The sequence below is a fragment of the Calidris pugnax genome, unplaced genomic scaffold (genome assembly GCF_001431845.1).
Source record: "Calidris pugnax isolate Ruff unplaced genomic scaffold, ASM143184v1 scaffold197, whole genome shotgun sequence".
In the NCBI taxonomy this organism is placed as follows: domain Eukaryota; kingdom Metazoa; phylum Chordata; class Aves; order Charadriiformes; family Scolopacidae; genus Calidris; species Calidris pugnax.
This window is the reverse complement of record NW_015090936.1, coordinates 1,341,990-1,355,848: the sequence shown is the minus strand read 5'-3', so window position 1 is coordinate 1,355,848 and position 13,859 is coordinate 1,341,990. Positions and strand designations below refer to the sequence as shown.

At 37.0% G+C, this 13,859-nt stretch overlaps 1 protein-coding gene across 1 annotated transcript in view; it reads right to left on the bottom strand.

Annotated features, from left to right (window-relative positions):
• Positions 1-13,859, bottom strand: part of SLC9A9 (solute carrier family 9, subfamily A (NHE9, cation proton antiporter 9), member 9) — a 204,536-nt gene that overhangs the window by 53,959 nt on the left and 136,718 nt on the right. The window contains exon 13 of the mRNA XM_014951813.1: positions 4,315-4,363. Coding sequence (XP_014807299.1) covers positions 4,315-4,363 — 49 coding nt within the window. The remainder of the gene's footprint in view (positions 1-4,314; positions 4,364-13,859) is intronic.

The window sequence follows — 13,859 nt, the reverse complement described above, 5'->3', positions numbered from 1 at the left end:
AAGGAAGAGTGATGGTAGGTAAGGCCTATGATAGGTCAGTATTTGGGTGAGCTTAATTAAGAAGGGAATAAACCAAATAGAAAACAAAAAGAAACACTGAAAGAAAGAGGGGAGTGATGGAGTAAGGTGGACAGAGATAGAGGTGAGAAAGAGGACAGGCATGGAAATATACATCATCATGGAGCAGACTGCAGAGAGCAGCCAACAAGAGCAATGCAGAGGAAAGAGTCTGCACTGGAGTATAATTCTCCCAGAATTTGCTGGTCCTGACTTGGACCTGCTTTTATTTCTTGTATTAATTGCTGTTTTGCTCCACACTTGCTCTGCTGGGCTGAAACCTCTGGCTGGTTTGACCTCTGTGTGACAAGTGTTGCACCTTCTTACTCTTGTGTGTAAAATCTGTGTTGCCTTGTCAGCTTTTGCGTTAGTGGGAATCTGAGTAGTTCTCTGTAGTGCAGCTCCTCCAGAAGCACTGCAAGTAAGGGGTGGTTGGAGATGTCAGTGTGAACGCTTTTGGGCTATTGCAGGATCCTTGTGTCCTATGATCCTAAAACTTTTAACTTTCCCTACAATTCAGAGAGGTAAAAGTATGGGAAACAATCCATCACCTCTTATGGACAACAAATTGCTCTCTGGGAAGGGAGAATGCCAATGTTTCTCATCCCTTGGGATTACCCATATGGAGATTGTTCTCATTAGTCACTTGCAATAAATTCACCAACTGGCTGGCAGATGAAATTAATGGAGAAAGGATAAATAATTTCCTTATTATACTAATAAAGTTATAGGGGTGGTTAAGTAAACTGTGAACATTAGTATGACAGAGATGGTATTGGTAGGTGTTTTGCAGCTTATTTAGTTTTCTCCTGAAATCAATACTATATCTACAACATTTTTCCAAAGTGCTTGTAGAAAATATATTCTTACACTGTCTTGATAAAGATTTAACATAGCAGAATTTCTGAGATACATAAACCATCTGAATGGAATATGCTATTGACTAACTTAGTTTATGGGAAATTAGTTAAAAAGCCCACTTCCAAAAAAGCTTTTGATTTTCTAATAGATCAAATTTGTAACTCTGTGTAGTGCTTATGTATCCTGCATTCTGCTTATCAGAGTTAGCTTGCGGTGTTTATACTCTAAATGTATGTGGTATGCAGCAAACTGACTGCTTTTCTTTATTTTTATTTGTATTTTTCTATACAATAATTTATACTATTATCTGTAGTATATATATTATGAAATTCAGTTCTTTCAGAACTGAGTTATGACAGTCCATCAATTAATAAATGAATATCAATATTAGGTTATTATTTCTTCTGTTCATGCTTATGATGATTTGATGATAAACATATTTAAGTAAAGGCAAGGTAGAACCAATACAAAGAAACTGAGACATGCTTTTGATGGCTGAGATCACAGCATGTGAAGTCCAGATGGTAATTATACATTAAAAGACTCTATACCTTTGCTAGGGAAGGAGCCCTGGGTTCCCAGTCTTATAACTCAAACTGGAATTTGCTACTAGCTGACTGCCAAAATTATTGGTTGAGCCACCCAGAACAGAGTGATAAGCATAATCAGAAGTCCAGAAACAACTGTGTATGCTGAATTCTTGACTAAATAAATCCATTTCCTTTAGAGAAGAGAAAATTAAGCTTATGAAGGGGAGAGAAGGGAGATCAAGATGAGAGGTGGGAAAGGAAAAGGGTTACACAACTATACAGCTGCTATTGCCTCTGACATAGTACTTATGAAGTGGAAGGCATTTAAGGCTTTTTCTTATGGCACTTGATATGTTATTTGTCCAGGTTCTTTGTGATATTTAAGAATATGCACTCTACAGGATTCAAAACAAGCTATGAGCTGGTTATAGCTATGAAAAGCAGATAAGCATCATAGAGTTCAAACCACTGCATTTGATAATTCCCCTATTGTTGGTTCTCTCCTGCCCTCTTCCCCTTCTTTCCCCTGCCATGTTTTGTCAGGGGAAGGAGGCAGATTTTTAGGTAGTTTGATGGCCTAAGCTGTGTGCCTTGCAAAGCTTCAGGATTCAGGTATGCTTAACCTCTGACGGTGAGCATACGGCCCTTAAAATTAAATTCTAAGGTGTAGCAGTATTGCCTGCATATCAGTACATCTATAGTTATCACAAACTTTAGTTCAAAGCATACTCTTTCAGTCTTGTATTCTGCCAAGTGCTGTGCCATTTTGCTAAGAACTCAAAACATAATCAATAACTGTCTTGCTTGGACATTAATGAGTTTTTTATCATGTATAAGGTTTGTTTGTGCCGGGCGTTTTGTCCTGTGTATGGCTCTTTCATTCCCTGTTAATCTGGAAAGGCCAACAATATTCCCTTAGATGGATGACACTTGTTAATATGGGATATATGCAAGAAAAACAACTTCTTTCACTGTGAAGACACACTAACATAGGGAGAAAATGAAAAGCAGGTAAATAAAAACTTCATATTTGAAATAAAAGGAAGAAAAGAAAAACAACAGGGAAGAAGAGGAATGAGAGAGAAAATTAGGAGAAATAACCTGACATAAATTGAATAACTGTGATAGGTACTAAGTTAAAACAAAGAGGGCTACAGAGAATGCAGCAGAGGTATGAATTAGTAAAAGACTGAGACATCCAATACAAAAAATCAGACAAATGAAAATAGAATACCACAGGGAGGGAAAAAGAATAATGAGTGCAGCAAAACTGTCTTCCAAGTTAAAATTTACTACTATAAGGAATGCCAACTTGGACATGATAGAGCATGAAAGGTGTTATATTTATTTACAACTTGTGTTATATTGCTGAGTTTTTGTCAACATAGATAGGTGTTAATTCACAGGGCACAGTTGGGACACTGGATGTGTTATTGTTATCCATAAATGTGATTATTTTCATTTTTAATAAAAGAAGGAGAAAATTAGATGCCTTGTGACTTCTGAAGAAATCAGGCTTTCACAAAACGTGCATTCAGTCAATTTTATACTGCATTCAGCATTCTCTGATCTTTGATAATTCATGAGTGTTGTAAAGTAGAAAATTTCTGAAATCATGTATCTTTAAAATCAAGTCAAGAATAGATTAAGTATCTGTGTCCTGGCTCAGTCAGAATTTGGGCTGAGACATTGCAGGAATTCCTACCAAGATGCTTAAGAGAGCGATATTAGTGATTAATTCCCTCAGATTCAGAATATATCGCTATCTTGGCATGGTGTAATGGAGTGTTATGCTAACCCTTTTAATAGTGACTGAGTTCTAAAACTAAGGATATGGTCAGATATGAATAATATTATTTTTCCTTTTTTAAAAAAGAAACATTTTCCATTCAGTTTCAATGAAATTTGAGACCCTAAATGACATCAGATATGTGTAGATGTTAAGAATACTCAGTATGTAAGATACGTTAAAATTCTGTCTAATGAAAACTTTAAAGTATTTTCAGGTTACTAGAGTGTTTTATTCATGTCTTGTCCCAAAAGATTTTCTACACTTATATCACTGTTGGGTGATTTCAATTTAAGTTCCAGTTGTGCAGTCTGAAAAAGTGCGTGGGATGGTATTTCCTAGGAACAGGAACACAGTTATTATTGGACTCTCTTTTGCTTTTTGCTTTAGCAACTTGTCAACTGCAGGGTTGCTTCTCCCCAGTCCTACTGCTGCTCCCCTTCCCACACTGAAGCACGCATCCTGTCTCTGTGTATTGATTCTATATAGATTTCTACCGTTGTTGCAGGCAGTGCTGCATTTAAAACAATACCATACAGGTATGACAGGAAAGGGAGGGTGACAGGCGAACAGCTGTAGCTTCTTAAATAGCCTCCTTTAATGTTTCCAAATTCACAGTGTACTTAGATTTCCGTGTGGAAAATAACTGAAAAATATTTTCAGAAACCCGACCTACTAGAATTGAACATTATACATTTTCCTTTTTTATTCCAAGGAATTAAACATTGTTCTGAGATGTCTCATTTCATTAAATTCAGCATTTGGAAGGTGGCAAGTATTTGGATTTATCAAGGCAATACTTCTATTATTTTATTTATTATATCTTTAAGGATATCCACATTATTTATAATTTTCTTCAAAACTCTATACCAGTTTTAGTTAAAAAATTCTTATGAGTGCATGCACATTGAAAAATATATAGATCTCCTCTCTTTGTACCTTGTACAATAGATACTGTGCAGCTCCTTTTTATTTTCAACCTGCCTGCTCTAAATATTTTTAGCTATGACACAAACATGATCTGCCAACAACTGAACAGTTTTTAGTTCAGCATGTATGTCTAAAATCTCAACATACCTGGTTTGCAGCTTCTGCCTTCAGATCTTCATCTGGATCTATGCCAACTCTGTTAAAAAAAACAACCAAACAAACAAAATCAAAGACATACTGTAAGGGTCTGATCTATATTAGAGAGCTTTGAGGGTAGAAATGTTTCTCTAGTGCCACTCGTTTCTTACTATGTGAGAAACGCAGAGAAGAGCTGGAAACACATCAAGATCCCTTTTTTAAATCAAGGAAGTTCTTAAGAAGTTTTTAGGAAACTTGAGATTCTTTTTAACTGCCACCCGCTGATATCAGAACTGAGGAGAAATGCAACTCAGAAATGAGTTGAATGACAGAGGCCTGTGCTGATGTTCACACCAAGAAAGGAAGGAGAACAGGAAGGGATGATGAATAATGAACCTTCTTATCATTGGAATCGGAAGCTCACAGCTACAGAGTGACCAACAGCACCCGAATGCCTCACAAGCTCCCACACAGTACCAGGTCCACCAGGCTAATACAGAATTTACTGATGCAAATAAAGCATGCTCTTTCACTAGGTTTTCATTTAAGGCCACTTCACTCTTTTTCTGACATTATTCCTTCTTCAGTATGTTTTTTCTTTTGGTAATAACACATCAAAATAAATTAATATTTAAAATATTAAAAATTGCATACCTCAACATTCTTTCCTGTAAATATTATGCACACAAACATATTCAGTCAGAGACAATGACAGGAGCTATATGCAAAGTAGATACGTTTTATATGTAAATACTGAATGGGAGAGAAAACAGATGTTTGTTTCTGTCATAGCTCTTGAGCTTCAACAAATCTGAGTCCTTCAGGCATAAATATTTCTATCTTTTTATTAAAAATAACTCCTTGCTGACACAACAAGGAAACAGAATGGATCCTGTTTCTTTTCGTCTTTTTTTTCCTTTTCTGGTCCTATTGCTCTTTAAATTGCTAGAAACAGCTTCTGATGCACTAACCTGTTCCTGGTGGCGCTAACCTATTAATTAGTTTGGAGTAAAGCAAGTTTTTTCAATTTCATTAAAATAAATGGGAACATTTATATAGGAAAAGAAAAGGAAACATTACATAGAGGTTTAACCATGTGTCTGACATTGGATTTGTTAGTGTCATGTACAGAACAGTGGTGTCTAGAGCCTTATCTGTGCTTAGCATTGTAAAACTAAGCAGTGTGAGACAGCCCTGCGTTGCCCAGTGTACGGCCTAAGGACAGTGGGATCTGAATGCTCAACAACAGTACAAATGCAGGTGCAATTTTCCCAAATCATAAACCAGGTCAGAACCAGTAAGAGAATCCCAGACTCCTAAATGCGATTACATGCCATGCGTATTACACTACACTTAGTCGCTAAACGTGTTCACCAACATCACTACTTGGTCAATACAGAAAACCACCAGCAGTACAATAGTTAAGGCACTGCACAGTTCTAGAAATAAAAAAAAATTCAAAGCATTTACGCGTGATAGTTACAGCTGAAAGGCTACAGCACAAACTTCCCCACACTCTCTCCTCCTTAATGAGCTTGACTTGACCTCAAAGAACCAGTCTCCTGGGACAGAAGTAATTTAGCCTTCATGCAGCTCTGAACTTACTGGAGTTGAGAAACTGCCAGTTCTGACTGATTGTGTGTGTTGGAGTTGTGATGCGTTTGTTATAGAATGCGCTAAGACAACAGAAAACATTTCACTCTGCACTAAAAGGACTGTAATAGCAAATGTGAAAAAGGGGAGGCAGTGGGGCCAATAGGAACCAGAGCTTCTTGTTGTAATATTTTTTCGGGAGCAGTGACATAACTACTAACCAATCACACTGACAACAGGAGGCCACAGGCACTGAAAAAAAATTGGATTTACAGAGTTCCACAGAATTTGTGGTATACTTAAGTTTCTTTCCATGTATAATTTTTAACCCTTATAGTTACAAAGGTAGCTACCTGTTCTGCCTTGTTTATTCTGCAGACATTAGATTATTATAATACGGCAACTATGAAGATACATGAAATCTTAACAGGAGTATTAAATTTAAAGCCAGAAAAAGTCAGCAATTAATATCTAATGAAATCACACTTATGTCTTAGCTTTTTCACTTATGAAAAAGAAAAAGGCTTTTATGCCACGTGAATGCCATAGAGCTACAGCTGATGCTTTCCTTTGGTGTGGTCTCTACTTTCACTTAAAACACAGGGTCAGCTGCCATTACTGTTTTTCTCATTAAATAGTATATCACTATTGGAAATTAGTGTGGATAGCACAATCTTACCTATTGATTTAAAGTCCCTCAGGAAAAGGACCAGATCACTCTATGGGAGAGTTTTTTAATACATTAAAATAGCAATGAATTTTTTGTAATATTTTGAACACTAGTGATTTTATTAAGTGTGCACTAAGCAGACTCAATTCAGTCAGTTCTCAAATTGAGGCTAATTATTTCATATCCAAACATAGGCTTGGGAGCCTAACATCAGGCACCTACCATTGAAAATCATGGTCTGCTATAATTAACTCTGATATATTTGACATGAAGTAGCATGCTATTTTTAAATTGCAAATGTTGAAAAAACAAAGCATAACAAATTATATGAGACAGTCAAGACAACTGAAATTAAGCACAGATATGCACTTCAAGTCTACATCCTTGGCTTCTTCAAAAGACCTGCCAGATGCAATGCTATTGCCAATAGAATTTGCAGACCTAAAACTCGTGTAAACCAATATGAAGGCCTCTAAGAAATACTCTGTTGTTAATATTGGTATAAAAATCTTTCCTCTTTTAATCTTCTCAGTTTTTCATTTCTGTGAGAAGATTTAATGGATGGTAAGAAATACCTTCTCAGTACTTTTTCTTGCTGTCATCTTTGTCGCCTTTCTCCTGCTACTCTGTTTTACTTCTTGCAGCCTCCCCTTTCTGTCCTTCTGTCCCACTTTCCTGGTTGCTCTCTATTCTTTGTTCATTTCTTCTTGGCTCATCTAAATATTGTATGCATGTATTTCTGCCTTTCTATTTTTGCATCTTTTTGTTCTATACATTAAACATTTAGGATGACTTCTCTTTCATAAAAACAAATGCAATGACTATTTAATAAGATCTATATTGCAGTGGAGTTTTGTGTCTCTATGTATTTAGATAGGCTTCAGTAATGTCTTAGATTCAAATGCCCTAGATAGGAAGGAATTAAAAATCCTGAAGGTTTTTTTTGGGGTTTTTTTTTTTTTTTTTTTGGGGTGTGTGTGGTTTCTTTTGTTTTTAAATAATGGCTGGATCAAAACCTGGATTCAGAGTTAGTTCAAAGTTGATATATTTGAAATCTGGAAGCCAAGCTTGTTACTTCAGCCAGACTCTAGCAATTAGGTCTAAGCATTGCTAGGAACTGCGCATTAGTTTGCAGAAGTACCCTTTACAGTTGACGGTATTTAAATCCCTGTGTGCTATCAAGTGCATCATTTTTTTTAGCAACAGTCAGAATGCATTTGGTAATAAGAGGAGGAATTTGTCACTGAATACAAAGCAGTCAATAACATCTTCACTTACTTGGTTTGGAATGAAAATGGATGGAAAGATAAATCCCAAATTGTGAGGGAACCAGTAGCAAGAAATACAAACCCAATCCATAGAAATACTGAGCAGTAAATCACTATTCAGCCATTTCAGACTTTTAATTCCCTCACTTCAAATCACCTCAAAGTCAACACTGTAGGATAAAATCTCTGCTTTCTACACTGAAGCCACAGAAAAATGTATAGACTCATGTCTTCATGAGAATGTAGGCAGGCAGAGCAGAACTTTTGGTGTCTAAACTTACAAGTGTGATTCTCAGCTCTCCCGCAATTTGGGTGCCAGGAAATCTGTAAATAGAGATATTTCTCTGGAATCTGAATTCTAATTACTGAATTTCTATTTCTGGGCCTATATAGACTTTCTGTATTTGCAGAATGGAACCTGGTTCGTGCAATTTGAATCTTGCTTGCAGTCCCACCTGGTGTGCACCTACCATATACTCTCATCTGCACCCCAGATGAAGCAGCCTGGACTGCTTTTATTTGAAAACGTGTCCTGACTACACGTGGTTGATTCCATCCCATTTTTTTTTAATGACTGATCAATTTGAGCGTCCTACAAAGAACTGGAAAGCCTGATTTTGACAGTCACCTCAAACTGAGGTGATTCCACACCACATCTCTTGAAAGTGCCATAAATACTGGCCTGAGAATAAAAACCCACTGTCCTGCTGGTGTTGTCCTGTTGTACCAAACATCTTTCAACTTCGAGCACAAATGAAGCCCCAAGAAACAGTTGTTTATGTGTATATTGTTTAATGCAGCTAAAGATTTAATGAACAAAACATCAGGCTTGGACGAGTTTACAAGGGAAATGTCTCCTAATGTGGGTAACAATCTTCCCTGATTCCCTTTGATAGTGAATGTGTACCTGATGGAACATGATGCTACAGAGCTGTCAGATATGGGTCAGAATGCACCATGTCTCCTCTACTTCCTTTTCTAGATCAGTGGGGAAACAAAGGCAATTCAAGAGTGAAAAGTCTAGCATCTCTTTCCCTTTCTGACCTCATATTATATAATGGGGATAATACTTGCTCCACCCCATTGCTCATCTGTGGTCTGTATTTAGCTTGTAAGTGCAATTCCTTCATTATGTTTGTACAATATTTATCTTAGCAGAGCTATGATTTTGTTTAGAGCCCTAGGAGCTGCTGTGAAATAATAATATCGGCTTCTTTGCCTGTCAAAGGTTTCACTGGAAGGACTCATCTTCTCAGTGCAACTGGCTTAGCCTTCCACTGGCTGTCTCATTTTAACTAAAACAGTCTTTAAGACTCAGCTGATATCTCAAAAACTGCACATACTGGAAGGGTTTTTTGAGTAAGTGATTTATAACCCAATTTTCAAAGACGGCCATTAAACAGCATTTGCAACAGGAGTCTTGAATATTTTTGCATGAATAAATCTGAAGCTTCTAGCTATCCATCATCACCATATTGCACTCAGTACAGAATTATTAACTGTAAAGACTAGAAACATGAGCAAAATCCAAAAAAGATTGTTTCACCATCTCTAATAAATCATTAAAATTGAAATTAAAAAACCTTCAGGATAAATAATGATTGCTCAGGCCATTATTCTTGTCCATGTGGCAGTAAGTGTGATGTGTATTCCTAACAAACTGACACCTAAAATCTGCTTTTGGTTCTAGATTACTGTATTCCTGCTACATATTGCTATTGCTGTGGACTGACGCTGTCAAAAACATCTTTTTTATAATGCAGTATTTTGATTGACATAAACTCCATGGAGAGTTACGGCATGAGTATAGATCTTCAAAGTTCAGCTCTAGCTGATTTTGTTAATAAACGAAAACACTTTAAGGCAGGAACAATGACGTGTGTATCACAGCATAAAGAACAAATCAGTTTAATTTCTTGCTGAGAAGGATTAAAATAAATTATCAGATAAACGATGCTTCCTAAATGGTTATGACAGCTGTTTGTCATGTGGCAAGAGCTTTCTTTCTTACATATACAACATATTGAAATATAATAAAGAGTATGATTTTAAACCTGTAGAACCATATAAGTAAGAAATAAATGTCATAGTTTGACTTTTGAACTTGTAATTTCATGAAACTGGTAAGATAATTTTTCGGGAAATACTACTGCAAAACATTAGTCCTATGGTCAAGGTCTATGGAGCATTTTTTGTGGACATATGGAGAACTACTTTGTTGCAGAGTTGGCAATTAAGTCAAATTAATATGTTAACTGTATAACTGCCCTCCAAATAAAGAAGGGCTGTAATGCATTAAGATAATGTGTAAATGCAAACAGATGATAAGGTTGAGGAAGGAACTGTAGTGCTCTATAAGAGATTTACAAGTTATTGTCTCTAGATGTCATCTTAAGTATCAAAAAGATTGTGAAATGGTGGGTGATGTCACTGCATCAGATTTTACCAATCACTTCTCTACAGCTGTGCAGCTGTGTGAAATAAAATGCTAAAATTTAAAAATAGATAATGGCTTACATTTACATTTACATCAGGCACTTATGCGGATAGTAACTAGAATGATGAACTGGATCTTTAGCTTTCTGGTATCTGATTCTCTATTCTGTTAATCCTATTTTACTTTGATATCAGGAGAGAGAGGCTAAAATAGTTTGGTCGCTTTGAAGTAAGGTAGATCGGTGTGGCAGAATGCAGTATCAGGTGTCTTACGCTTCTGACAGCATGGCACTTCAGCTCAGGAGTTCTGCAAAGCAGTGATTTACAACCCTATAATGCTTCTGGCACACAGAGTAGCTTCGGAATGTCATTGTGCTCTGTGAGTATACCTGTGGTGAGGAATTGGGTCTCTTGCTTAATAAATATAAACCAAAGTCGACTAAAATGAGCATCATCAAATTTCTGTGGAATTTTTAGAAATCCTTATTTGTAGTAGTATCAGTGTATGTGAGTAGAATTGGAATAAAATCAGGATGAAGCTTGGCAGTAACCATTCTGTGTGGCAACAGTGTAAGAACTGGGACTTGTTTTCAGATTTAAGGAAATATCATTGTAGTAGATTCTCAGTCTAGAATAAGCTACATTTGTTATCTTTTTGATTACGTTATGACACACAGGCTTGTTACACCAAAGTTTACCAAATTTAGCTGGATGGGAAATGCAGATGGTGTGTTTGTGTCCACAGACACAGTAATTGCATGAATTATGTTGAATTCCATGTCAAACTGGAACAACAGCAGCTGCTGACTCTGCCAAACCCACTCTGCACGCTTGCTTTGCCCTGACGGCACACTACCCGCCACTAACTAAGCAGATCTAACTTGCAGCACATTGCTGCAAGTCAGTTCAGGACTTTTTCATATTCAGGCAGTGGGCTGCATGCAGTTCCCATTTTAAAGCTCAATTCTGAAAAATGTAGTGCAAGGCTGTTCTACATTCCTGTCTGTATATCTACACGTGCGCAGTCTTTAGGGATCCAAACTCACAATTGCTTCCTGCCTCTGATACTGAATGCATGGGAAATTTGGGTTCTGTGCTTTCTCTAGAGCAGTTTTATTGGACTTCACACAAGTTGCCCAATTAAATATCTTCAATGTGTGGCCCATAGACAGCTAGTGAGACCCAGGGCCCCTTGGCAGCAGTGTTAGTCAGCTACTCAGGATATCAGCTGATCAGCACTATTTTGCTGCTTTTCTGTACTGATGTCTCTTCTGTGAAACCCTCCCTCACTTCACTTTTTGTTTCCCCTTCATTTTTGTTTCCCCTGCATTTTTGGTTTTTCTATTTATATGTGCTTATAGTCCTATGTTGTTCCTGTACCTTTCATTGCACTCTGGCATGTGATCCAGCTGCCACCTTCTACTTTGCTGTTTACAGCTCTGCTTTGCTGAGAAGCAATTCACGTGCATGTTTTATTTTTCTACTCCTTCCTTAGGGGGAAGAAAAGCCTTTCATAAAATGGTATTTTTAGCAGTCCAAATTTACATTAATAAACTTTCTGTCTTAAAGTATGTGTAAAACTCCATTACTCTTCCTCCTTCTTTATATCCCTATCTGGAAAACATGTATCTTGGATATAATTGTTTTTCTAGGAACCTGGCAATGTTCAGATCCCTCTGGCAGTTTGGCAGAGCTTTGTTGTGTCCCCCGTTCCTCAGTAAGGACTGCCCTGTACGCTGTGTGCTTGTGTGTCGGTCGTTCCCCTCCCCCAAAAGAACAGTTTTTCTCCATTCTTCCTTTTTCTAAAATGCCCCCTGTGGTTTTTGCGCAGACTCTGAATTGCAGTGTGAGGGGAGTTTTCCACAAGGTGCCCAGCATGGCCCTAACTGCTCCCATTCCAGCCAATGTCACTGGTGTCACTGTCTTCAAAAGGAGCAAAGCTACACCAGCACTGAGTGTTTCCAAAGAGCCTTGCCTTAATATTTTTGCCATCTCTCAGCATTCCTCAGCCATACAGGAATGTGGTGGTCATTTTCATTTTCCATTTACAATAGTTCTGGCATCACTCATCTGACCTATGTTTCATTAACAGATTGGCCGGTCACTGGTACTTGGTGGTATCACTGTCATTTGCTATTTTCTCAGTGAAAGAAATAGTTTCATGTAGATTATATTTTACGTAAAAACGGAGGTCTATAGAACAAGATGATTATTTTACTGCCTGCTTTTTGAGCATTCTACAAACTCCCTCTTATTCTGAAGAGCAAAGAGAAAATCCACAACAGTGTCATAAGGCTACATGGACATGGTTAGTAGTCACTTCTTAGTTACACTCTTTACTTATTGAATATGCATGTGATTGTTTGTAGGCAAACGTAGATTTATGGGAAAGCTTGAAAGGAGTGTAATCCTCCTAATCTTTTATTTTTAATCTCAGCTACAGAAAAAACTCAAATCCTCAGCAAATCTAAAATTCAGAGTAACTCCATTGCTACCAGCAGCCTCCTAAAATGAAACTCTCATGCTAACAGTAGAATCTTTAATATTAAAATGTTACAAAATTATTAAAAGTTGGGTTTTTTCTAAATTGGAAAAGAATCTTTCCAGACTCAATTGAGATGCAAACATGTATGGAGAAAAATTTGGTTACAAGGTCACATCACTCAGGAATACTACACTGCGATTAGAGACACTGAGAATTAATAACACATGAAAAATAATGTAACTTGAATAATTTTCTAAAGCTGCAAGAGAAGTTTAGACATGAGGAATGTGTATGATAGTAGCTGGGATATACGACACAATTAGTTTCTCAGTAAGACTAAATTATGCTATTTAGTTTTCATCTGAGTTTTATGTCTCAGATGGGAGGGATCATCAAGGGATCCTTGATATCAGATTATAGCATTGGTGCACCATTGACTTAGGAGAAAGAATGAGGCTTGGTACCTCCTTTGGTAGTAATGAGGTTATTTTTTTGAGTGCTAACACAGAAAATCAGAAGAAAGTTGAGCTTTTGAAATATTGTTGGATCACAGCACAAAGTGGCAAGGCTGTCATGAGGTGACTGTGATGCCTCACTGTAACTATTTTGGAAGGGTACGTTTTGATTTCCCTTACTTTAAGCTGAATGATCTTGTGTTTTGAGTGGCATCTGTTGGGACTGGTATCAGTCAACATGTCTTTAAGGACAAGCGATGGCAGGTGCATTTTTGCTTTAACTTAATGTTGCAAAATGAAGAGGTATAGACCCACAAATGCATCATCCTTCCAATAAGAGGCAGTACAAAAAACACAATACTGTTCAGCCTCCGCAGGCTTTAAGAAATTCAGTATTATTACCATACCTTTTCCCATACTGTGAGGAAGGCTATAGATCAAATACTCTGTACAGAATTCTGAAACTATATTAATAAAAAAAAAAGCCCTGGAACATTATAAAAATGCATTTTCACTTAATGCAAAAAGACAGAAACACTGCTGCATTACAAAAAGTACCATTTTTGCACATAGCCAATGTCCTAATTGCTACTTTTATGAACTCTAAGGAGATGAATACAGCTTTCAAAAAAAAAAAAAAAAAAAAA